This window comes from Sitophilus oryzae, unplaced genomic scaffold, assembly GCF_002938485.1.
Source record: "Sitophilus oryzae breed Bouriz unplaced genomic scaffold, Soryzae_2.0 scaffold_810_pilon_pilon, whole genome shotgun sequence".
In the NCBI taxonomy this organism is placed as follows: domain Eukaryota; kingdom Metazoa; phylum Arthropoda; class Insecta; order Coleoptera; family Curculionidae; genus Sitophilus; species Sitophilus oryzae.
The window spans coordinates 2418638-2445287 of NW_022147429.1; the positions used below are offsets into that span (position 1 = coordinate 2418638).

The 26650-nt window shown below is 31.6% G+C and overlaps 1 protein-coding gene across 1 annotated transcript in view; it reads left to right on the plus strand.

The window, feature by feature from the left end:
• Window positions 1-5201: 5201 nt before the first annotated feature.
• The window catches only part of LOC115889083 (B1 protein-like), a 290836-nt gene continuing 269387 nt past the window's right edge, over window positions 5202-26650 (plus strand). Inside the window, exons 1-2 of the mRNA XM_030908998.1 lie at window positions 5202-5240; window positions 5356-5485. Of these exons, the coding sequence (XP_030764858.1) occupies window positions 5202-5240; window positions 5356-5485 (169 nt within the window). The remainder of the gene's footprint in view (window positions 5241-5355; window positions 5486-26650) is intronic.

A 26650-nucleotide genomic window follows, 5' to 3' on the forward strand; every position in this document is an offset into this window, starting at 1 on the left:
GAGGGTCATAGTCAGGTCCTCACAATAGGAATTGACCTCAAATCCAAGGAGGCAAAAGAGAAAGAGGGACATATCCTCTATTATAGATATACGGGACAACACCGGTATCAGGTCTAAGGAGAAACCAAGTTAAAGAGTTGGAGAAAATAGAGACAGATCCTTCAGCCTTCACCTCACTGGTTCCTCAGCCGGAGGCAAGCTCCTCGACTGTGAAGGGCGGCACGGCGGGCCAAACTCCAACTGTGGAAGGGTGTGGAACCCTCGGAGGAAGAACTGTTGTCAGAGGAGGATGAGAAATACCCTGTCCCCTCTACAACAGGGGTATGATGGGTTATAGACTGTGTGATGACTCAAGGAAGGGGGGCACAATAGATCTTTAAGGTCGCAGTGATTAACCCCCCTCTTACTCATTCTACATTCTATTTCCGATTCTGAACCTCTGTAGCGCATGCGCAAATGAAATACTTTTTTTTTATGTGAATGCACTCTGTATTGGATATGATGCCGGAACGTATATTAGTATGTCTGCGACTACTGTAAATATTCCACATAATTTTCTCTTTTAATAAATATTTGCATACTTTTTTAACATGTTTTATTTACATGTTCAATATAAACAACATATCTGTTACTATTGTGGTGGTATTCCCAATTACCTGCATGTTACGTCGACAAAGATTTTTGCAGCTTTTTTTCATCAGTAAAAAAATCCATTTAAATTACTTTAAATACTTTGAAACTTTCGTATGGCATAGAACATAATATGTAAATCAAGACATGTTATTTATTTTATTCACATCACATTCAACATTTTTTTGTCAAGTACAGCTATTCCCACAAAAAACTGATATGACTTATCTGGGCAGTACTTATATTCCCAGACAACACTCAATCACTATTGTTAACTATTAATTTTCATAGTAACTGCTCCAAAAGGACTGCTCAAACTTAAAAGCATATCAGTTTTCCGTACATGCTCGAACGATTTAGAAAAAAGCACTTCCTTGACATTTAAATCTTACTAATTTGAAAACACTCCATAGGTGAATTTTACACACCTGACAAAATATATATTTTGGTTCTTTCATTGTTTTAAAGATATAATTGTATCAAGCGTACAGGATAGCAAGAAGCTTGCGATATCAAACGCTCGTAATAAAGAGGAGTTCGGCTCAACTTGTCTTACGATAGCGTACGCTCGTTACGAAAATGCTACCCGCAATCACAGCTAGGCATCCTCTGATATTCTACATTTATGCTTCATTTACAGACATCTTCCGTGACCAGTATGCGGTTGAGTGTCGTCCAGATCCTTCTGAGGAGGTTGAATCCCGGGGGCTTTTGCGTCGGATCGCTAATTATGTTTGCCGAGTCGGGGTTTGACGTATACCATTCATTCTGCCAGGCTGTAACGAATAAACGAATTATAATCATATGATAACATCATTTAAACGTATTTTTGTGATAGTTAAAAATATAAAAAAATATTAATCAATGGACAGCTATTAATAGCTGTCTATTGATTAATATTCAACTAAATTTATAATCAACTAAAATACTGAATATATAATCAACTAAAATACTGAAAAATTTAGCGATATATATCGACAATAGATAGTCTGGATATAAAAGTAATAAATTAATATAATGATTCAATAAAAGCTTAGGATAATCATCGCTGTTTCCTCTCACCGTTCCTCTTTTTCCTCAATGGAGGAGATCGAACACTCACACACACCTTCCTCGCAAGCGCGTTGGATGTCGGTCCGCTCTCTAGGCCAAGAGTTATTGTAGAGCTATCTACATCTTTTATTCTAGCATTCTACCGGTTATTCGTCATTCTAGTTCACATATAACCTGATTTAAAATGGATATAATCAGCTTGTTTTTTTCTAAAATAATAAACGAAATATTATATTTAGTATGGCAGCAAAGGATACTACTGACAATATCAACAATAATAAAATACACCTACATCCACATACACACGTGTTGTCAAACATCAAGTCAAAACAGATAGTACAATACAATGTAAAATCAAACAAAAAAATATGTACATATAAAAATTACGAGCTAAAATTTGGTGAAGTGACTGATGTGGTGGATGTCTAGGGCCTTCATCCAGTCAACCGCCTCCCGGAAGCTTCATAAACGTCAGACATTGTTTCCAGAAATTTTCACAAGGGGCATTTTGTTACAACATGAGATGTCGTTTGTTGTTGGTGCCCGCAATCACAGCTAGGCATCCTCTGCTAATCCCCATTTGTGCTTCATATACTGGCATCTTCCGTGACCAGTACGTGTGCGGTTGAGGGTCGTCCAGATGCTTCTGTGGAGGTTGAATCCCGGAGGCTTTTGCGTCGGATCGCTAATTATGTTTACCGAGTCGGGGTTTATAAATAAATAAATGCCTTTATTGTCAAAAAAGTTTACAAATTACAATTTGTAGACAAAGGTAAAGTAAACAAACAAAAGAGAATACAAAACATTATATAAATAGCATTGTCAGTCTTATTGTTTAAAATAAGCATTTATAAATGTTGACAATGTCAAAGAATAAAAAAATTAAACTAATATTCAAAAATATTTAGTTTATAGTAAATATCAATGACCTCTAGATAAATTTATTTCGATGTCATTGGTAAATAGAGTAATAGCAAACATTAGACCAGTGTTTACAAGTTCAAATTGAAACACTAAATCACCACAATACACCAAAACACTTTTACTTTTACACTGGACGCGTTTCGCTAACCATGTTAGCATCATCAGCAGATGATTATAAACTAAAGTACAATCTACAAGTTGAGCGTTTACATACTCGCTCAATAGGCACCGAGTGGGCGTGGCAAAATCTAGCCAACCGAGTCAGAGCCCACTGAGCGTAACAGTTAGATTTCCGCCACTAGAGTAGTAGGAACAAAAAACTTGAAGGAATTGGACCGTTGTCTCTGTTCATACTATCTTTACATTTATTAATTATGATGCTTTCATATGCATCTAATTGCCTGTAATTTGAGACTTGTTTAATTAATTTTAAATTATTAAGATCTATACAATGTTCTTTATCAACAATATGTTCGGCAACGCAAGATTTATCCGGTCTACCATATCTTATCTGAGCTAAATGTTCTTTAAATCTAGTTAATATTGATCTCCTAGTTTGCCCAACATATTTCTGATTACAATCTTTACAAGAAATTTCATAAATACCCGACCTTTCCAGTGGAGGTGTTTTATCCTTTGGATTACCTAATAATTGTTGCAATTTATTATTAGTACTATACACAAGTTTATAATTGACATTCTTAAAAATTCCTTTTAGACCACGGGATAACTCTCTATCAAACGGTATTGAAAAATATTTAGACGTATCTTTCTCCACTTGAAAAGTCGAATTTTCAGAAATCATTAACCTATACCTACGTTTTCTAATTAATTTATCAACTAGTGAAGGAGAATATCCATTACACTCAGCTACATTCCTAATGTAATCTCTTTCTATTTCATATGTTTCTTTGGAAATTGGGAAACTAAGTAATCTATGAACTAAGAAATTTAAACTAGCCATTTTATGTTCAACACTATGATGTGATTCATTAAGAATATATCTGCGTGTGGTGGTATTTTTCCTATAGATATCAAATTCCAGGCAATTATTAGTATTTCTAATAACTAATACATCTAGAAATGGTAATCTGTCGTTGTTCTCTGAATTTCATGCGTAAATTTAATGGAAGGAAAACGATTATTTAACTTAGAAATAAAATTATCTATGGTGTCTGAATGTGTGTCAAAAACAGCAAAAATATCATCCACATACCTAAACCATACTCTTGGAAAATACTCAAACTGATTCTTAGCCTCCACTTCAAACCTGCTCATGAATAAATTAGCCAAAAATGGAGACAATGGATTACCCATTGCTATACCTTCCCGCTGTTCAAAAAAGTTGTTATTAAATTGAAAACAATTTTGTTTCATACATAACGATGTAAGCTCAATATATTCAATCACAGTTTTGTTGTCGAGACCATTTGCGTTCAGTAATTCCTTCAAGTAGCCGTAATAACTGTAATCTTCAAATTCGATTATCAAAATATAAGTCATTGACGGCATAGAAAGCCTCCTCTAGTAAATAAGATTTCAATGCTTTGCGAAATGAAGAAAATGATGTTATGGATTTGATTTCAAATGGCAGGTGATTGTGCATTTTTTTCGAGTTGTATAAAATTGAACTTTTCACTAACTCTGAGCGTGGGGTAGGTAGATAAAGATCTTGCTCCGCGTTCCTGAGTGGATAAGTGTGAGATGGCCTATCTTGAGAAGCTGATACGTGCTTACGTATTACGCAAACGGATTCAAATATAAATAAGGAAGGAAGAATTAATATTTTTAATTTTTAAAAAAAGCCCTGGCAATGAGTTCTGCAGTTTAGTCCCAGTGAATATCGAGCAGCTCTTTTCTGGAGCCTGAAAATGCGGTCAAATTGAGTCGTACAACACGTATCCCAGAATGAAAGGGCATACCTGAGGTGCGACTCAAAAAGTGCATAATAAACAGTTCTAGCCATTGACAAGTTAAGCTCCTTTGACGTACACCATTCATTTTGCCAGACTGTGACGAATAAACGAATTATAATCATATGATAACATCATTTAAATATATCTCTGTAATGGTTGAAAACATAAAAAAAATTAATCAATAGACATATACAGGGTAAGTTTCCTACGATGTTCTCTATGGGTATCTTGGAAACTACTGGAGATAGAGAGTCGGTTAAATGGGGAAAGAATTGCAGTTTTGTGGGGTCATAAATATACGCCTTTCAGATTTATGAAAAAGTTCATGGCTTACTAGATATTTTGAAAAAAACAAATTTTGGCTATTTTAAAAATTGTTCCTAATTCCATTAAAAGCTATTTTAGACTGAAAGGCGCATATTTATGACCCCACAAAACTGCAATTCTTTCCCCATTTAACCGACTCTCTATCTCCAGTAGTTTCCGAGATACCCATAGAGAACATCGTAGGAAACTCACCCTGTATATACATATAGAATACAATACAATACAATAGACTATAGACGACAGGTAATCAACTAAAATACTGAGAAATTCAGCGATACATCGACAATAGATAGTCTGGATATAAAAGTAATAAATTAATATAATGATTCAATAAAGGCTTAGGATGCAATTATGAATTCATTCATTCACGACCCTCCTTTCACTGGAACGGTCAGCACAATCGTCGCTGTTTCCTCTCACCGTTCCTCTTTTTCCTCAATGGAGGAGATCGAACACTCACACACACCTTCCTCGCAAGCGCGTTGGATGCCGGTCCGCTCTCTAGGCCAAGAGTTCGGCTCGGAAAATTAGTTTAACTCCAGGCTTCGACCGCGCCAGAGTTCCTGCCGACCATCGTCGCGATCTCAATCCGATTCTCCCCTCCACTCAACTCCAACTCCTGCGGATACCAGAACGTAAGTTTGATGTTTATGGAATGCTCGCACGAGGAATTTATTTGTTTTGACGTTGGCACTGACCCTTTCAGACGGTTGTCGTGGTCGTTTCCACAAATGAAATCAAAGAAAATGTTATTTAGGTGGCACAGGACTTGTAAAAGTTCTGTTCTGTTGATTTACAAGTATTGTGTCACCTGCAGTTTACCTGAGTATATCGAGCAAAATAATAATAATTAACTTTTTTTAATTTTATCTGTCAATAATTTATCTTAAAATCCACTTTTATATATTTATTAGAGATCTGGTTTTGAATTTTTTTTTACATCAAGTTTTAATAGAAGGAACTACTAAAAATTTTATTCTATAATCGGATATCTTTCAATTATGTTATACTACCCATGAATATTCCGTATTATAGCTACTACTTGAATAATTCATATATTACCCCAACTTGATGTTAATTGAATTATTTCTATGTAGTAATAACTTACTGCAAATAAAAAAAAACTATTAATTACTTCTAAATTATTAGTTAGTAGTCTGATAACTGATGTCATTTTTATTACATGAAAGTTCAAATAAATCGTTATTTAGGTGACCGAAATTAGGTGTTTTATCTTATTGATTTCCAAGTACTGTCCCTGTCCAGCATAATAATAATAATAATAAAATCAAGATTAATACAGAGAAACTATTTTTTTTTCTTTCCCCATCTGTCAATAATAACAAAATCCGCTATTAATTATTTTGCTAGAAATCTGTCTGTTTTAATACATTTAATTTTTTTAAACGTGAAAGCTCAATAGAAATACTAAATATTTCATTTTGAATATTTTCGGGCATATTACATGACATGTACCGTATGATAAAAAAAAAACGGCGTTAAGGACGCCTGGGGAATGAAAATCGGTGATAATTTTGGCGAGAGATCAATTTATAGACATCATTTACTAAGTGATATAAAACTTCTCAAAAATTAACACTAATAACGTTTCCAGTCATACAAATCTATTTACAATCATTTTTGGCCGACCATACCAATAGGTATGGAAGGCAGGGTTCGGAAGTAGTTAATTAAAACGTAATTTACCTGATTAACTACGTGTAGTTTTTCTTCAAAAACTACGCCTTTTCCCGTTCGTTAACTACATGAAAAGTACGTTAATAAACTACCTATTGATATTATGAATAATTTTGCTTTATATGAGGAGTCTAAATAATATGATGCAAATGGTTATATTTAAAGCCATATTTCGTCTGTTTTCTTAAAAAATATATTATGTGTTTTCTAAAGCTTTAACTTATTATAACCTCACCTCATACCTTTGACATTTGAAAGTTACATACATATGTTACATAAACTACGCCCTCTACATAAACTACATTAACTACATGTAATGTAGTTTATGTAGTTTTTAAAAGTAACATATAGTTTTCCGAACCCTGATGGTAGACTATTAAGATCGAAAAAAAAAGTTTGTTTAATTTCACTCAAAATGAGTTATTTGGGTGATAAATGACCTAAATACAAAATATTTTCATGGTGTTTGTCTGTCTGTCCGTCTGTAACACGATAACTTAAAAACCGCTAAACCGATTTTAACCAAATTTGGCACAAACATACTGTGGCACCCGAGAATCTGACCATTAATTTTTGGTGGGGGTGGGGGGTTGGTAAGGGGGTATGGGAGGGGGTTAAAAATTAAAAAAAATCGTAATTCCAAAATTACAGTAGCTAACGAAACGCAGTTTTCAATTTAAGATAAGGAATAATATTTGCAACAAAATTTGTAATAACAACAAAATCAGTCAAAGTCGCAGTTTTTGAGATAAAAAAATTGAAAAAATTGCTTTACTTTGAAACTAAAAGAACTGCCTAACAACCTTTTATTAACATATTTTAGTATGGGCGGCTATACGTGCCTCCCGGTGCCAATTTTTTACTTTATTGATATAAAAATAAATTTTTCTCCTCAAAAATAATATAACTATTGTCATTCCACGGTCGTGTTTGACGCCGTTTTTTTTTGATCGTATGAACATTTCTTGTATTTGCCGAAAAAAGGTGTAGATAAATGACTTATTTCTGTCAATGCCTTACAGTAAAATTAAATATTAATTACTTTACTGGTATTCTAATATTTCTGAGGATTTTACCATATGTCAGCTCGAGAAATTTGATAACTAGGCGACATAGAACTTTTATTTTAGTGAATAGAAGTTTTATTTTATTGATTTCCTAGTATTGTGTCCACTGTACTTAACTGAATATTTCTTTTTTCTTGAAATTAGTTTTGCCTTTAATCTTTTTTTTTTTGCAATAATCAGGTATCTTCATTCAACAATACATAATTGGCAATATTATTTGGAGCTGCTTTGCTTACGGTTATAGCAAGAAAAGGACAGATCTTCGAGCCAATACTTTGGCATATTTTCTCTTTACCAATTTTCAAATATGTCCATAATCGAGTTATTTTGCTTTGAAAATTTCCAAAAAAAAAAAGTTTTTTCCTTAAATTTTAAGAACTACTGGATCTTTTTTGTTTTTTTTTTTCTTGTAAATTTAATCTACTACCTATGTTTCCTTATTATCAAGAAATTATGGTGTTTAACTAAAAACTAAAAAAAACACTAAAAATTCCAAATTAAAAAAAAAAAAATTTGCGAAAAAACTCTCAGACGTGTTTCTGAGATTGAAATATATTACCCCTAAAAATATTTGTAAGACTCATCTTGTACAATCGTCTCAATCCTACTTGATACATAAAACTGTTTGGTCACACTGTATATTGTGTGTCTTTTGCATCTTAATGTAACATACGACTAGAAGAGAAAAGTTTATATAAATATATAAAAAGAGTAAATACATTGTAGTCTCTTTCACTTCTCTATTTAATGACAAAGTAAACTTCCTAAAGCACCAAATTACTATTTGATGGATCAATTGTAATAAAACTTTTATTATGCCTTACTTTATCATTACGTAGCTTCTAAACAGATATGCTTTTAAACAAAGTTAATAAATACAATATGACCGAAAAAAACGTCGTCGGTGATGGCTTTGAAATGAAGATCGCTGCCATTTTATATACAGGGTGCCCAATATTCGGTAGACATAGAACTACTACGTATTTTCGGAATCAAAATAAGTTCCGTCCAATTTACCTTACAAAAGTGCTTTGTTTGTCTGCTAGAGGATATCAAACTTTAAAGAAATAAACATATTTTTTCAGATATTTTAACAACCGTTATTCCGATTTGAATGAGATTTTAGTGGCTTTGAATTGATTGATTTGCACAAAAATTAAGAAAAAGTACGGAAAAAGGGAAGAGTACCCCCACCCCTACATTAATTTTAGCATGTATATTTTCCAACTTCACCGACTCTAGTATTTTCAACATTTTTTATCTCATAAAAACACCATATCGCATAGTTTGTGAGAAAAAATTTTTGGAGGATTTATTTTTCTAACAGAGTTACAAAATATACAGCGAGTTCCAATATTCCGTTGACATAGAAGAACTACGTATTTTTTGAATCAAAATAAGTTAATTGCACATAATTTACCATTATACAAATGTGCTTCGTTTGTCCGTTAGTGGCAATCAATTAAAAATAAACCCCAACGTTAATTTGTTTTTAACATTTATTTATTATTTTTTTAAGCTTTTTATGAAGCTTATTGTCAAATATAATTTATGAACTAACGTAAAATTCTATATTATCGCCAACTAGATTATTAGAGCTTGCACTCCATAGCTTGATGTGACAAAAAAAGTATGCGCGGTGGCGTTTTTTTAGAAGAGACAAAAATGTAGTAAATACTAGAAGGATAATTTTATAAAAAAAAATCGGTTGTCGGTAGATTTGAAAAATATTTATACTAACGTTTATGTCGGGGTGTGTGTTTAGTTTTTACCCTTCCCGTACTTTTTCTTGATTTTTGTGAGAGTCAAATCTTAAGGCACTGAGCAAAACATAGATACCCAAAATCCTATTCAAATCGGAATTATGGTTCTTAAAATATCTGAAAAAATGTGCATATTTAAGTTTGGTGCTGTCTAACGAACAAACGAAGTGCTTTTGTATAGAGGTAAATTGTGTTCAATGAACTTATTTTTGATTCCAAGAATACGTAGTAGTTCTATGTCCACGGAACACTCTGGTCATTGATGGTCATTTCTAGAATGCAATCCCGCAAATGCGGGATCTGTGAGATTCCGCGGATCCCTCTGAGATTCCGCGGGATCAAAGTTGCGGGATTTATCGTGCGGGATCTGCGGGATCGACACATTACTACTGGATAACCGAATTGCCATTAAATATAAGTGAATCAAACAGGTTAGTTGTTAGATTTCTTTCTGGCGTATGTGCGTAAGTGAAGAAAAGCGTTTAACTAGTACTTGTGGACAATTTCGTCAAATAAACTGACGGACATAATTATGGGGACAAGCAAAATATTAGGGTACATTTAAAGTTGACTATCTCTAGAACTAAAAAAGATTTTGGGATGCGGTTTGGACCAGGTTTTAGAGGCATCTATTGTGATTAAGATGCTATGTGGTTTTCGAAAATATATTTAGCGAATTCTCGTATACAGGGTGTTTTATAAGAGTGTGAAAATTTGGTCTATCATCAGTCTATAAAGAATCTTTTTACCGCAAATTTACAATTTTTAAAAAATCGAAATTTTTACCAAGTACGACTAATCTGTATTGAAATTAGAAAAAAAATGGATCGGTTTTTTAATTTTTTTTTTTGTTTTAAGGAAAATACGACGTTTTTTCAAAAAATATGCATTTTTAGTCATACGTATGGTCCTAAATGGTACAAAAAGCTTTGTATATTCTGCATATGCCAAAAAATTATTGATATATAGTGTATCTAAAAGCAGATAACTAACACAAGTTAAAAAAAACTTCAACATCAGAATAATATTTTTATTTATAAAATAAGTAGATAAATTATAATAAAATTTAAATTTATTTAATATTAAATATATTTTTTGAATACCCTGTATACATTGGTCCAAATTTTTGTACAGCTAGTTTAAGATACACGCTATATCATTATATTGTGGGCTTATGCAAAATGTACAATGTCTTTTGTACCATTTTGCACCAAATGTATGACTATACATGCTATTGTTTACAGTCCCGCAATTTGGCGGATCCGCGGGATTGATTGCTTTAATCCCGCGAGTTTGCGGGATTGAGATTTTGGTGCGGGATTGCATTCCCTAGTCATTTCGAAGCCAAATAATGGAACCCGTTTTTTTTTTCGATTATAAGGTACTTCAATTATAATGTGTTTTTGTCCATGCCAGATACATTTTTATATTTGTAAAACTGGATTTTTATTGAAATTGTTTAAACTTGAAAAAATGCATAAAAATAAATTATTCCATCTAAATTTTATATTTCGAAAATCGGCACAATTATAAATAAATATTTATAATGGTGTCGTTATCACATGGTCGAATTTGAATTTGATATCTGTCCCTCAATCTATCACTGGAATGTTATGCAGAAAAGATCTTCCAATTTAATTAGGTCATTTGCAGTCAAATCGTTCTTTCAGGGAAGACCCAAAATTGGATTAATCTTTTTTGAATTACACCCCAGAGAACGTTAACTCAAAGTAGGCCTTGTAATATAGTGTCGGAGCACGTATTTTCTTCGAAGCAGATGTCACTAATATAATTTTTTTCGCTTAAATTATAAAATTTTTTAAATCGGTAATATAAAGGGCGCAGTTGACCAGTTAAATAATACTAATAAAAGTATAGATTAAGTTTGTTTAGTGTATTTGGAGAAAACTGTTTTCTTATTTCTTTTTCTAATGAACTACGCGACGAGGGATATAATACGCAAAGCTGAATACCTGGAAATATTTCCGATACTGGAATATTGCAGCTTCCAGAATTCTATTATTGGAGATATAACTGAATTTCGTGAACGTGGATTGAACACGTAAAATTTCTGATTGACGTTTGAAATTTTACGTTCAATTTCCAGTTTGATTTTCGCAGGCATATGGCTTCAAATAATTAGTTTTACATTTTAATATCATGGTAATTTTATATTGTAATGATAAAAATGTCACATTATCATTATTCTAGAAATTTAAATATTAAACATTATTTAGTTAAATACATTTTCTAAGATTCCATCAAAGTCTAATATACAGGGTAAGTCTTAAATAAGTGCAAATATTTTTAGGAGTAGTATATTTCCAGCCCAGAAACACTATTATAATTTTTTTTTCGCGAAGAAAAAAATTTGATAATTTCGAATTTTTTGAAATTTTTTTTGGATTTTTTTTGCAAGTAGTATAAGTAAAAGAGTAAAACAACTCGGTTACTTTGTACTTATTTGAAAAACGGTAAAGATAAAATATGTTCTTTTTTTCGAGATATACCAGCCCTGAAAATATTTGCAGTTATTTAAGACTCACCCTGTATATTTGCAATTCAATAGAATTACATATTTTTACAAATGTATAAAATATAAGAAAAAGTCATTATATCATATTCAGGTTATTCTCTCTGGATAGTTCGACTATGTCTCTCTTGTATACTATTCTTTCACTTGCAGCCAGTTTTCGTTTTGTGCTCTTTCAGACTATTTCATTATTACAATATTGGAGGTTGAACCTGGTGCTAACATGGTCAGCGAAAAACGCGTCCAGTAGAAAAGTGTTCTGGTGTGTTGTCGTGAATTAGTGGTTTATTTTGTTATTTTTGGTATGCTGTTTCATACTATTTTATACTCTTTCATGCTATTTCATACTATTTATACTATTTCATGATATTTCATACTGTTTCATACCATTTCATACTATTTTATACTATTTCAAATTATTTTTTTATTTTGTTCCTGCTTGTGTGCTGTTGGAAGTTCCGTTTTGAATTACGGCTTAAGTTAATGTTACTTAGACGATTCCTTGACCTCGGTATGAATCTTATATACCACTATATAATTTTGGTGCTCTTTTTGACCAATAAAAAAAATACACCGTTCCAAAGACTTATTTCTTATTTGTATTTTTTACGAATTCTTGTATTAGTATTCTGTTTAGTATTTTTGAGAAAATCAACTTGTTTCAATAACATTGTTTCTATCTTAAAATCTTTTTTAGTCATAAGTTTTCACACTTTTTTACTTACAAATCTTATTATAAGAAGTACGTAAACAAAATTAAAAATGTAGACTATAAGGTAATATATTTTAATTTGACCTTTTATTATAATCTTGTTTCATTAAGCTCTAATTTAGAACACAGGGAGTTTATGAACACACGAAGTTTAACCCTAAATAAAGTAGAGAACGCTTTAATAATACTTTAATAGGATTGGATAATGACGTATATATGAATATTTATGAAATATGAACTTAATTTTATTCACCTTAAAACATATAAATTTTATATAGACGTCATATATTACCTTATATAGTGCAAAAGTTCTGTACTGTACAAGAAACAAGTTCCAACATTCTACACTAATATCTTTTATATCATTACTTTCCACAAATCCTTTTATATGAAATAAAAAAAATGAATATAAGTTAATTTATTATTTTAATTTGACCTTTAATATAATCAAAGTCTTTTAGAAAATGTCGTGGGTGCTGATCAGATATGGGAAAATGTAAAAAATGTCTAGTTTGTTTGTTTACTTAATTACTTTAATAACAAATTTAGGAAAAAAATATATTACAAAGGCCCTGGGACGATAAGAATACCCAATCGGCCTCAGAAAGGAATCGGGCTCATAAGTTCAGGAAATATTTGTACTCATAAAATACTGAAAATGAGTAAAAATTTTTATTCTCAGCGTCTTGTGATCTCGCGATCGGATATGTTTTGGGGCATGATGGTAACTTTTTGGAAAAAATAAGAATCAGTTTATTATCATCTGCTGATGATGCTAACATGGTTAGCGAAACGCGCGTCCAGTGTAAAAGTAAAAGTGTTTTGGTGTATTGTGGTGATTTAGTGTTTTTATTTTGCCGTGTAACACCAAAGGTTCCAACCCTCAACTGTAAAAAAATAAGAGCTATATCCGTCCGCAAGAACCTAAAAAAACTAGGTTTTATTCTTAATTTTAATTTTTAACCATGTTACGATAACCGTGAAAATATGAAACTATTTTTTTTGAATTCCTCATTCAATTTTGTGATCAAGTGTGTTTTATGATCAAGACATTCACTAGTAACATTGTCTTGATCATGAAAAAAATAGATTTTTATTTTTTTTTCGATGTGCGGTACCGTTTAAAAAAATTTCCCAAGCTCATAATTTTATCGAGTATTTCACTCATGTACAAAAAATCCCAGATGAAGCGGGTATTTTTGGCGAAAATTGCCCGCTAAAATCGAAAATTACCCGGCGAAAATGTCCCGCAGAATGTCTAAGTGACAATGACACATTTGTCACTTAGACGTAAATTATTTTTAATAGGTAGTAGTCTATGATAGTAGTCTAAAAATGTCTCGATTTGGAAACGATTCTTTAAGTGCAATTGAAGAAAAAGTTGCCATTGCAATTGAAGAAAAATTGAAGAAAAAGTAAGTCGAAAAACACTATAATTAATCACCAGTATGTATGGAAACAGTTTATGGATTTTGTAAAAGATAGAAACTACGTTATGGATGCGAACATGTTGATCTCGGCACTGGCCAATATTTTGACCGATTGGGCACTTAATATGAAAAAGAAAAACGGCCAAGACTATAAGGATTTTACGGTAAAAACTATTTTGAATGTAACAGCCAAGTTATTAATGGAAAAATACCAAAAAGAATATAATATTAAATTTAATCCTTTTTTTAATATGTTCAAATAAATGTTTTTAAAAAAGCTATGTATTTTCACTTGTATTTTCATGTTTTTTATTTGGGAAATATTCTACCGAATTACACTCGTGCATCAAAATGAACCTGATAATTTTTCATTTAAGCATGTTGTCAATAAAAAACAGCATTTGTTTGTATTCATATTTTGCCATAAGAATGCTCTTTCAAATATAAGATCATGCAGTTTTTAGACAACATGCTATCATAAAAAATTATCGGTAATTTTGATGCACTTGGGTAATTACCATGTAATTACTTCCGAAAATTGAATGAGGAATTCAAAAAAATATTCTCATATTTTTACGGTTATCGTAACATGGTCAAAACTTAAAATTAAGAAAAAAACTCGTTTTTTTTTGTTCTTGCGGACGGATATAGCTCTCATTTTTTGTTCTAAGAAGCTATCATCGTGTCATAAAACATATCCGGTCGCAAGATCATTCGATTCAGAAGACGCTGAGAATAACAATTTTTACTGATTTTCAGTATTTTTCAATTTATTCAGACAGAGTTATAGAAACAAATCTGAAACTTGCTGTATCTAAGTATTTTATACAAATAGTTCCTGAAATTATGAGCCCGATTCCATTCTGGGGCTGATTCGGTATTCTTATCGTCCCAGGGCCATTGGTAAATATTATCTCAATTTATGTAATATTTTTATTCTAATGAGTTAATTTGTGTTATGCAGAAATAAAAAATAAAACTAAAATTTTAGTGCAAATACCAATTTGGGAAAATCTTAATTATATTCATCAAAATAATGTAAGGGCAGGCATAGAGTTTATGCATTTTCTACAGAGATACAGAATGGAAGCAGCTAAAAATTGCCGAATATGGCTGAACAAAATATATACCGGGTGTTGCATCGTCGAGCGGGACATAGGAAATCCCATGTAAATTTTAATGGGGTCAATTATTGGCTTCCCTAATTATTTTAGAGAAAAATTCTATTTAGGTTTATTGAAGAGCACTAAAACCCACATTCAAAAGAATAACTTATAGATATTTTTGATTAGGTCGTTTGCGAGTTATCGCCGATTTCTTTTTAAATATTTCTCCTTTCTTATGGCCCTGTATTTACTTATGAGCACCAGTCAAGGTAAAAGATAACTGTCAAATGAAGTTGTAATTAGTTGTAATTTCAGAAATATATCTATTTAGTGCTTTATTATTATTATTAAAAACTCATACCTACATCGAAAATATTAGCCATGAATTACACTACCGAAGAAAAAGTATTGATGATTAAATGATATTATCAAGGAAATAGTTATCAAAAGGTATCGGACATGTTTGCTGCTCTGTATCCGAATAGACCGATACCTGGAAAATCTACAATCGCAAGGAATATCCAGAGATTTGAGACCAAAAGGTACCCTAATAAATAACTGCAGATGTGAAGCAAGGCAACAAAGAGAAGATGCAAGAAATGATAGCGACTTGGAAGTTTTATTGTGCGTGGAAGAGAACGATGGAAAGATCAGCACAAGGAAACTTGAGGATGAAATAGAAATAGATCACACTATACAGCGTTTCGAATTTTGAAACGACATAAATACTATTCCTTCAAATATGAAAAGCACCAAGAGCTACGAGATGGTGACGAAATACGGCGTTTTGTTTTGATATGATGGAAAGAGCAAACACGGATAGGGAATTTTTTAAAAATATATGTTTCACTAACGAATACACGTTTACCTTAAATAATTAACCCAATGTTCAAAATTATCGATACTGGAACAAAGAAAACCAACACAGGTTTGTCAAAACAAGGACGCAATATCCACAGAAAGTAAATGTTTGGGTAGGGATATTCGGACACAATATTATCGGGGCATTATTTCTTACGCGAAATTTAAATGCAGAATATTATTTGGAACTACTCAAAAATCATATTTTACCTGCTTTACATGATGCCGCTAGGGAAAATCAGGAAGTTTGGTACCAAATGGATGGCGGCCCGGCACATAGTAGCCTGGCTGTTCGGGAATATTTAGAAAATAGTGTTAATGGAAACGTTATTGGCCTAAATTATACAATAAATTGGCCAGCAAGGTCTCCTGATATTTCGCCAAATGATTTCTTTCTCTGGGGCCATTTAAAAAACAGGATATAATAATAATATAATAATAGCTCCCGTATATAGCGTTTGACGCTTTGGGAGTAGCAAGGTACAGCTTGCTATACTAGAGCCGTTCGGTATACAAGGAAGGTAATGTGGCTAGCACTACGCTTCAACCGCCTATTATTACCTCAGGATTGTGAATCCCAAGTACTCATTTAAGACTGAGTCGACCTAGGTACTGAAACTGTTTTTATTTTAATAAAAATAGTCAGCTGATGAAATTCCGGGTGTGGGAATCGAACCCATACCTTGAGATTGGTAGACGAGTGCCTGTAGGTGTCCCAGGTGGCGTGGAGGGCCACCGGGCACCTAAAAACAGGATATACAAGAATAAAAATGCCCAAATCTAGACGAGTTAAAAATGCTATTTCTGCCGAATGCAATAGAATTTCAGTTTACCAATTAGCGAATGTAAGAAGAGAATTTTATGATCACCTGGGTTATTGTCTAGCAGTCGATGGAAGAATATTTGTTATATTGTATATCTTCTTAAATCCTGAAGTTCTAACAATTTAATAGTACCTAAATTAATAAGTTATTGAATATTGTAATAATACTATAATTAACCTTGTAATTGATTATTTTATTTTACTTTAATTCATATTAATTTGTATTTATAAATACATCTTTAAGATTTCCGATGTAGGAATGAGTTTTCAATAATAATAAAGTACTAAATAGGTAAATTTCTGAAATGACAACTTCATTTGACAGTTATTTTTACCTTGACTTGTGCTCATAAGTAAATACAGGGCCATAAGGAAGGAGAAATATTTAAAAAGAAATCGGCGATAACTCGTAAACGTGCTAATCAAAAATATCTAAAGTTATTCTTTTTGAATGTGGGTTTTAGTGCTCTTCAATAAACCTAAATAGAATTATTCTCTAAAATAATTAGGGAAGCCAATAATTGACCCCATTAAAATTTACATGGGGATTTCCTATGTCCCGTCCGACGATGCAACACCCGGTATATAGCTGAACTAATAGAGAATTCTTCAGGTTGGACACCTTAGGGTTTCGGACGAAAATTCTATTCATCAAAACATACAAAAGAACACATTATAAATATATACACAAAGAGATACCAAATTACAAGTACATTTTGCAATATCATTTACGCCAGTTAAACTGAGTGACAATGGGTTAGAATAGATTAAAATAAAATATAGACTGAGCATCTATTCATAAATAGCTGGAACATGCGGTCAGACATATCTTGTTATTGTTGTGTTACTACAATACTACACAGATATAATAGAATCGGCGACAGGGAGAGAAAAAAATATGATTGTTGTAATTTTTTCTCTGGTTAAGTGATGTCTTTATGTATAATGTAAATTAGAGAAAACATAAATCTGTTCTATTAAAGCAAGGAAGATGATAGGAAGGGGATAAAATGAAAACTACATTTATTTAACTCGGTACTGTCTTTATTATACCGGGTGCGTCCCAAAAGTGGCTCAACCCCATAATTTTTTTATATTTTCAAATAAAAAAACAAGATTTAGTATGTTAGTATATGACATAAATTAGGATTGATTGACGCATTCAATTGTTTTTGGTCACTTTCTGTTTCACCGGAAATGACTATAACTTTTAATTTTTAAACGGCACCCTCGGTATATTTCTACTTTATTTGATAGAAAATGACACTCTGAATAGAATGACATATCATATGTCAACTTTTGACACTTTCGCATATGGTTTAATTGTAATTGTAACACGTGGTTCATAACGACAATTTGACTCGAAATACCAAGTGTGTGGTATCAATATATTCATAAAAAAATGCTTTTTCCAAATATGCTAACGAGTCACCCTTGTTCCATTTGAAAAAATTGACATATGTATGATTAAAAATATGATTTGTACATCTTTTAATCGGCCTAGACAAGACACGAAACCCATTAGACGATCAAAACTATTTTTCCAAGGCTCCTTGATTAAAACTTAGTGTTTTTAACAACACCATGGCACCCTGGATTGAAATTTATAATACGATTTGTTTTTAAGCGACAATGTCAAAAGTTGACATATGATATGTCATTCTATTCAGAATTCTATTATCATTTTCTATCGAATAAAGTAGAAATATACCGAGGGTGCCTTTAAAAATCAAAAGATGTAATCATTTCGGTGAAACAGAAAGAGACCAAAAACAATTGAATACGTCAATAAATCCTAATTTATGTCATATACCTACTAACATACAAATCTGTTTTTTTATCTGAAAAAATAAAAAAGTTATAGCGGTGAACCACTTTTGAGACGACCCGGTATATTAAAAAATATTGTCTCATAATGTAATATCATATTAAAATTCTTGTATGTTATTTTAGATTCTGAAGATAATTTTAGAATAAACCGGAATATATTTTTAATAAAAACATTATTAATTATTAACAGGGTTATAATTATGATTTTGTTACAATGTAAGTAAGTAAATAATGTAATATAAGAGAAAAAATTCAGATTTTACATTTTACTAAAATATTATCTAAATAAGCGCCTTTCTACAACAACGCCACTGACTCCCAATGGGTAAATTGAGAGTTGCCTACCGGTCAAAAGTCGTTTCAAGACTTAAATGGATTATTTAAGTCAAATTTCTTGCAAATTTGGCACTGGCGAACCATATTTTATAGTTCTTGAACAGAAAAAGTCAATAAAATAAACACTTAAGCACTACAAGCTAAGAAAATGCGTTAATACAGCCGGGGAGATAGCGGCAACAAAGCTTTACCGCACACGTGCGACACGTACTACAAGGTAATAAATGAATGAATAGGCTCCCTCGCCTCTAATCGGTGTTGTCATATTGTAAAGAACTTATCCTTTTTAAACAGTATCCGACTTATAATTTAGTAGTATAAGGACTATTTAATACATCTCTGGAATATTAAAACCTACTTTATTAAACAGTAGTATTAATATCTCAATATATGTGTATAACAAGAAAAAAAATATTGATAATATTAAAGACGTGACAACATAGGCTGGATGAGGAAGGCTCGGTCGACTGTACCCAGAAGTAAACATGTGTACAAAAAAGGTTGTTTGTCCGCGTTGAGATGTAAATAGTGTAGTCTATATTTTATTTTAAGTCTATGGTTAGAAGCATGTGCGAATAAGACAGTATTATATATTATAGTATTAGTATTATCTACGGCTTTTGATGTTTATGCTCCATACTCACTATGCACTATACGCACCACATGGACGGTTGGTCCATGCGGTTAGCCAATGCGTCTGCTTGGTGGACCGATTTGATGCGTCGATGCGATGCGTTGTATGGAATTTCAAACGCACCCACATAGTCGACACCCCTGAGGAGTAGCAAGGTACAGCTTGCTATACTATAGCCGTTCGGTATACAAGGAAGGTAATGTGGCTCGCACTACGCGTCAACCGCGTAGTGCTAGCCACCATAGCATTATAATCTTGCACAATTAAATTCAAATTTAGAAAACACCGAGTTTATAAACCCATTAAGTGAAGAAGAGTTTTAATTAATACTTTAACAGAATTAGACAAAAATTTGTATATTAATATTCATATGTCGAACCATAATAGGTACACTTTATAACATAGAGAACTTAGACAAAATAGGTAACATAGACAACATAAATAATATACAGAGTGGTCCGAACTGCATTCCGGAAACTTCGGCAGCATATGTCGCAGATAAAAATAAGTAAAAAAGTTCGCATAAATGTATGTCCTAAAATGCTTAGTTTCGGAGATACAGGGTATAGAAGTTTCATTTTTATTTCGATTTTTTCCAAACAATTTCTGAAGTAACGTCAATATTTGGATGAAAATTGGTGTCTGGGAGTTTTTTGACATGAGAATTTTGATTTTAATGTCAAAATGACTCCTATTTGTAGGGGGCGCGTAATAACTTTTTGCCCGTACCTGTATAAAACTACTGAGTGAAAAAATATACATTAACGTGATTTTCCACGTAAAAAATGTCTCTTGGTAAAAATCGCTATGAGCAACCGTTCTCAAGATATTTACAATGGAAATAGTCAATACATGTCATTATTGACTAAAAATAAGCTTGTTGAGTAGATAGTTATTTGACTGAAATGAGAAATTTGCGAACTTTTTATTTTTTTAAACTAATCATAAATTTTTCTTTGAAAAAGTAATGATAAAACAGTTTCTGTTGAAATTTGGCACAAAAACATTGCAAATTTATGATTTTAGTCTAATAACTAATTAGTCAACATGTTTAATTTATGTCAATGATGTCATTACTCGTAGCGATTTTTACCAAGAGACCTTTTTTACTTAAAAAATATCGTAAATATTTCTTAACTAGCTAGTTTTTTACAGGTACGAACGAAAAGTTATTACTCTTCAAACCAGTTAAAAAATACATAGGTGGCGCTCTCTACAATTAGGAGCCATATTGACATCGAAATCAAATTTCTCATGTCAAAAAACTTCCAGACACCAATTTTTTACACCCTGTATCTCCCAAACTAAGCATTTTAGGACATACATTTATAAAAACTTTATTACTTATTTTTATCTGCAGAATATGTTACCGAAGTTTTCGGAATACAGTTCGTACCACACCTGTATATAGGAAAATTAAAAAACAACTTTGGGTGCACGTCATTAATGACACCATGCGTCGTCTTATGCAGTTTGCTGGTTGTCGTATTATGATATGCAACCAAAGTTATTTTAATTTCCCTTATACACATATAGCATAGACAACTTTATATAGACGCAGATATTATATTATATAGATATACGCAGACAAACACATCAAATAACTTAAATATTTGAACTATAATTCATTAGGGTCATTCTAAAGAGTTACCTTTGCTCGTCTTCATATCTGTATATAAATAGGATCTAATTTATTGGAAGCAATTATAAATTCCAAATAGGAAATTCTAATAGACTAGCGTTGGATGAGCTAGTAATAAATGTAGATTGCTGTAGGGTCTATGCAAATGAAGCAAACGTTTCAGTTTAGGTTTGGTATTTTTTTGGCTCTAATTTTAGTTGAAGAAAAAATATTTCACCAGAACTTCTAAAATTATGATTATATAATAATTTTAATTCTCTATTATGTGTTCTAACTTAAATAAACTACTATACTACTTTAAATTCACATTTTAAAGTTTAATGGATGATCTTCTGATTTCAACATAAAAATTCATGAGAAATAAAACAGAAAATTATTTTAATTTAACAAGGTATTAATAAAAATGCAATTTTATTACAAAACCATTTTTTTTAATTTGTAATTTAAAATTTTGGCCTATAAGTTGGACAAAGTTGCATCTCAATACCATTGGAATGGGCAGGCTTATCAAATTTTATCCAAAGTCGAACTTATTATGAAACTCATTAAAAGTTTATCTTATAGATGCGGTGTAATTTATGAAGTAGTTTTTTCCCAAATAAAAACCTTAATTAGAATGGATAAGAAATTTTGATCGTTAGAGTAATTACTCAGTGGAGACACCACCTCTTTAATATTGTATTGTTTGTATGGATAATACTGGCAGCATTAGTAGCAATAGCAAACATTAACTTCTAACTAAAAAAAATGTAGGTTTTGTGTAGATAATCTAAAGAAAGATTAACTTAACGAAATCGAAATGTATTTACAAGAAAAAAAAACACTACACTATTTAACTTAAGAACTACACTAAATAATATTCTTTATGAAATGAACAGAACAACATTCTTACAGCTTTAGTGTTATTAATAAATAATATTTTCTTGCCTTTAGCTGTGTATTTTAAGTCGAAAGTAGAGAACAAAAAATAAAAAATAAAAAGAAAATTGTTTTATTTGTCGTAAAGGGGGGAACCAATCTCTCCAATCCCACAACCGGTTTCTAGGCCTACCCTTCATCAGGTGGGCTGTCCAGGAGCTGGTTCTCACCGATACGGCAAGCAAAACTTTTCCAATATCAATAGACGATGTCGTAAAGTATCGGTGAGATATTAGTGCATCTCCCGTCAAAAGATGGTAAAGAGCGTTTTTCGACCCGCTCAAATATTTATGAAAAAACAAAATTCTTACAGCTTTAGTGTATATTAATAAATAATATTTTCTTGCCTTTAGCTGTGTATTTTTTCTAATTTCGAAAAATCGAAAGTAGAGACAAAAAAAATAAAAAGTAAAAAGAAAATTGTTTCTCTTCCTTCATCAGGTGGGTTGTCCAGGGTCTGGTTCTCACCGAGTTCTCATCGATTTTTCAAAATTAGAAAAAATACACAGCTAAAGGCAAGAAAATATTATCTATTTATTTACATATAGGTTGACTCGAGGAGTGTCTCACTATTGGGTTGGACATGATAGAAGGTAGTCGTATTTCCATGCTGGCTCCTTCGGTATCCATGTCCTAAAGTAATCCGTGTCGAATATTTTCGGATAAATCCTTCCTAAATTACTTAACACAATCTACCTGTATTAAATAACAAAGTTCTGTAATGCAAAATTTGGATCCAGATAAACTAAGGACAGTTATTCCTATTTTAACTTTCTATATGGAATTGTTTTAGTACATATTCGAATGCAGATGTAGCGAGTTTATCCTTTCGCGTAGCAATTCAGAAAGTTTGGGTAAATTGAACAAGACAGTGTCAAAGTTACATTCACGGAAACTTGGAAATTTTCGGGCCAAACTGGAGTTTAAGATAGCCCGGTTTATTTATAACCGTGAACTTGGTAATTAATTAATTTCGAAGAACTTCATTACAAAGCTATCTAAATTCATAGAAACTATATACCAGTGTTCAAATTAGTTCTTAAAATTCGTTTTGATAGAGTGGTCTAATCCATAGGCAAGAGTAACAATATCTTCAATAACGATTTCAATATCAAGAAAAACAATAGCATTTATTCTTTGACCTAAATACTATTTTTCAATGTTTAAACAGGTTTTAGAAGATAAGTAGTCTTAAATAAAGTTTTACTCTTAATCTGATATTGCTTCCACTAAATTTCATCATCAGTGTCATTCAATAACGATTTCAATATCAAGAAAAAATAGCATTCATTCTTTGACCTAATTACTATTTTTCTATGTTTAAACAGGTTTTAGAAGATAAGTAGTCTTAAATAAAGTTTAATCTGATATTGCTTCCACTAAATTTTATCATCAGTGTCATTGTTTTTTTTTCACAGCCATTATGTCTGGTTGACAAGTGATCTCGGGAAACTGGTTTGCAAGATGTTCACTGTGCGGGCTACCAATATGTATGGGCTCTTGAAATTGATCGAAATATTATCTTAGCTTTTGTTCATCATTTGCTGCCATAGTTTCAACACTTAGCAGTCCTCTGCCTCCTACTTTTCTTGGCAGGTATAATCGACATTTTGATGACTTCGGGTGGGGCATACGATATTTTGTTAACCATTTTCTTATGTCGGTATTCAGTTGTTGAAGAGATATTTTTGGCCGGTTGATCAACTCTTAGAGTGTACTTAACAAGAGCGATAGCCCATGAATTTAAAGCTTGTATCTTTATTTTTGGAATTTAGCTGAGGCCCAAGGGTTTTTCGGATTCTATGAGTCAGAGCACCGCATATCGTATTTCTAATGTCAATTGAATGTGTTTCATGTGACTGTTAAAACTGACTGAATTAAGGTAAGGAGAAACTTTTGAAAATCGTGTACCGGTAATAAATGAAACAAATACATAAATTATTTTTTATACATATCTATAATTTTTTTAATCAGATAAATAATAAAATTGAAATCCTAAGACAATATATACTGTTATAGTTTATATTTTTCCTAACGTATTTAATAACGAGAAAAGTAACACAGTTCTTAGTGACGGTATTAATCAGGGTTGGAAAATGTCAAAAAAATCAGATTTTTTATTTAAATCAGATTTTTTTGATTTTAATAGAAAACATTATTTAAATCGGATTTCCAAATAATTAGGACTTAATTCCAATTAAAGTATTATCCTAAATGGCTAAATCTTCATAACTCTGCCCAATACTGATAAGATTAACAATTCTACGGCGCGTGTCATTTTCCCACATCGGTCACCAATATATTCCGCAAAAAAAGTCGCTCGCTTCAGATCAAAAGGATTTTTTTTTAAATGCTACAAGAGTATTAATTTTTGCCATTTCAATGCCTAGGCATATAATTAAAGCACTTTTACGCCTAAGCACAAAAGTACAAATATATAGATATTATTAAACTGATATTAAGAGTCAATTTCAACGAGTGTACAAAGTGTCAGTCGATTATTTACAAGGCATTACTTTTTATATTATTTGCAACGTTTGAAATTGATTAAAATATTATTTGTAATGTTTAATTTGTAAAAATATAGTATATTCTACTCGGAGTAAAAATGTACTTTTGTGTCTCCCTGTTTACGCTAGCCCGTCAAACGTACAACCTTATCAAAAAATAATCAAAAGTATAATTTTTACTCCTTACGCAATACACTATTGTTCGGAAATAGTCTTAAGTTGAGAATGAAATTAGTATTATCTATTGTCAAAGTGTAAAATAAAAAGATATAAAAGAGCATATTTTCTGACAACGATTTGAAGATATAGTCTAACATCAAAAGAACCTTTTTCTGTACTAGAGGTTGCAAATGAAATGTATTCGTAAAGCATTTTTTGTCACTGGTACATAAATTTCAAAATAAATCGAAGAAGAATAATGGATTTTTTTTTGACTTTTAGAAGTCTAATGGATTCACACGAAACTGCTTCAAAAATCGGTCCAACATTTTAATTAATGGATAGATATGTAATAGGTATATGTGTTATAAAAATAAATTTTTATATAGTTTTGTAACATTTACTTTTATTTTTTATTTATTAAACGTATTTAAACGTTAAAATAGCAAGTGATTCTGCTGATCCCAAAGAACATGCCGTTTATAGATAAATATTTTTCAATAGTCAGTACATCTGATTTTGAAAACAATTTAATTTTATTTGTGATAGTGCAAGTTGTAGTGCTGCTGGAAGATAGACTTTTCTCCATACGATTTTAAACATATTAAAATAAAATTGTGATTGAACTGTTATTAAAAAATCGGTGTGTTGTTATTTTATGATGGTATATTGTTGAAAACATTTTATAATGGATTTTGAGGCTTCAGGTATGTAGATCTTAAATGCATTATTGCAATAATTTACGGTGGCTAAGTGCGAAAAATCTAGGTTTTGGTGTTTAAAAAATAATTATTTTCATAATTATTTTTTTATCCCAATTAGATTAGCTATCCCAATTGAGCCATTTTCCAGAAAAGCTTTTTCATTTCCAGGTAGTCGTAACGATCCTGGCCTGGCAATACTATCTGCAAAGAGTGAGAAATTAATAAATAATTAAATTATCTTCTTCAAAGTGCAAAGAACGTATCTTAAACTATGTAACAGACAAATTTAGTGGCCGAATTGACCCACCTTTAAACTTCGAAAAACAATTCAAAGGTGCGGTGAAAGTTTTTGTGTCCAAATTGCTTTATAGTTGGAAAGCATGTAGAAAGTTTCCAACTAGATTTTTGAAAAGGAATGCTCAGTGGCTAAAAGGGAGTTTCAAGCTGCCTCAAATTACTCATACTGATTGATTTGTTCATACTCATGCTGAACAAACAGGATTGGCAGCGTCAAAAAGGGACAGGCCAAAAGAGTCCTGCGCTGAAAGTTCTTTAAGAACACAGAGAAAAGTCAAACAGCTTGTTTCCGAAGTACCTTTGGAAAAATTATGTTATGCTACTGAATTAAGTTTAATTAAAGGAGGATAAGAACTGCTTAGGGATCCGTAATAATTTTTACCGAAAAAAGACAAAAAAAAACGAAAACCCTTTGCCCAAAATGTCATAAGGACCCTGGATGACCCGGATGTCACATGTCCCCGATAATGTTGTTGAAATGCCAATAGACAGAGCTGATGATATCAGTGATGATTAAATAGAAGATGGCGATGATTCATAATGATCCTTGAGGTACATCGTTTTCTTCAAACTTTTACTCTTTTTGTGTATATTTCCAGTAAATCTATGATTTTAATTATTACTTGATATATATTACTATATATTATTGAATCTTATTCGTTTCGTACGTAATGATCCTAAAAGTTAAACAGCCATATGTAGATAGGGTATGTTTAACGAGTACGAACATTAAGCATACAGATGGATGAGCCAATTGCCCATGTTATGTACTTCAAA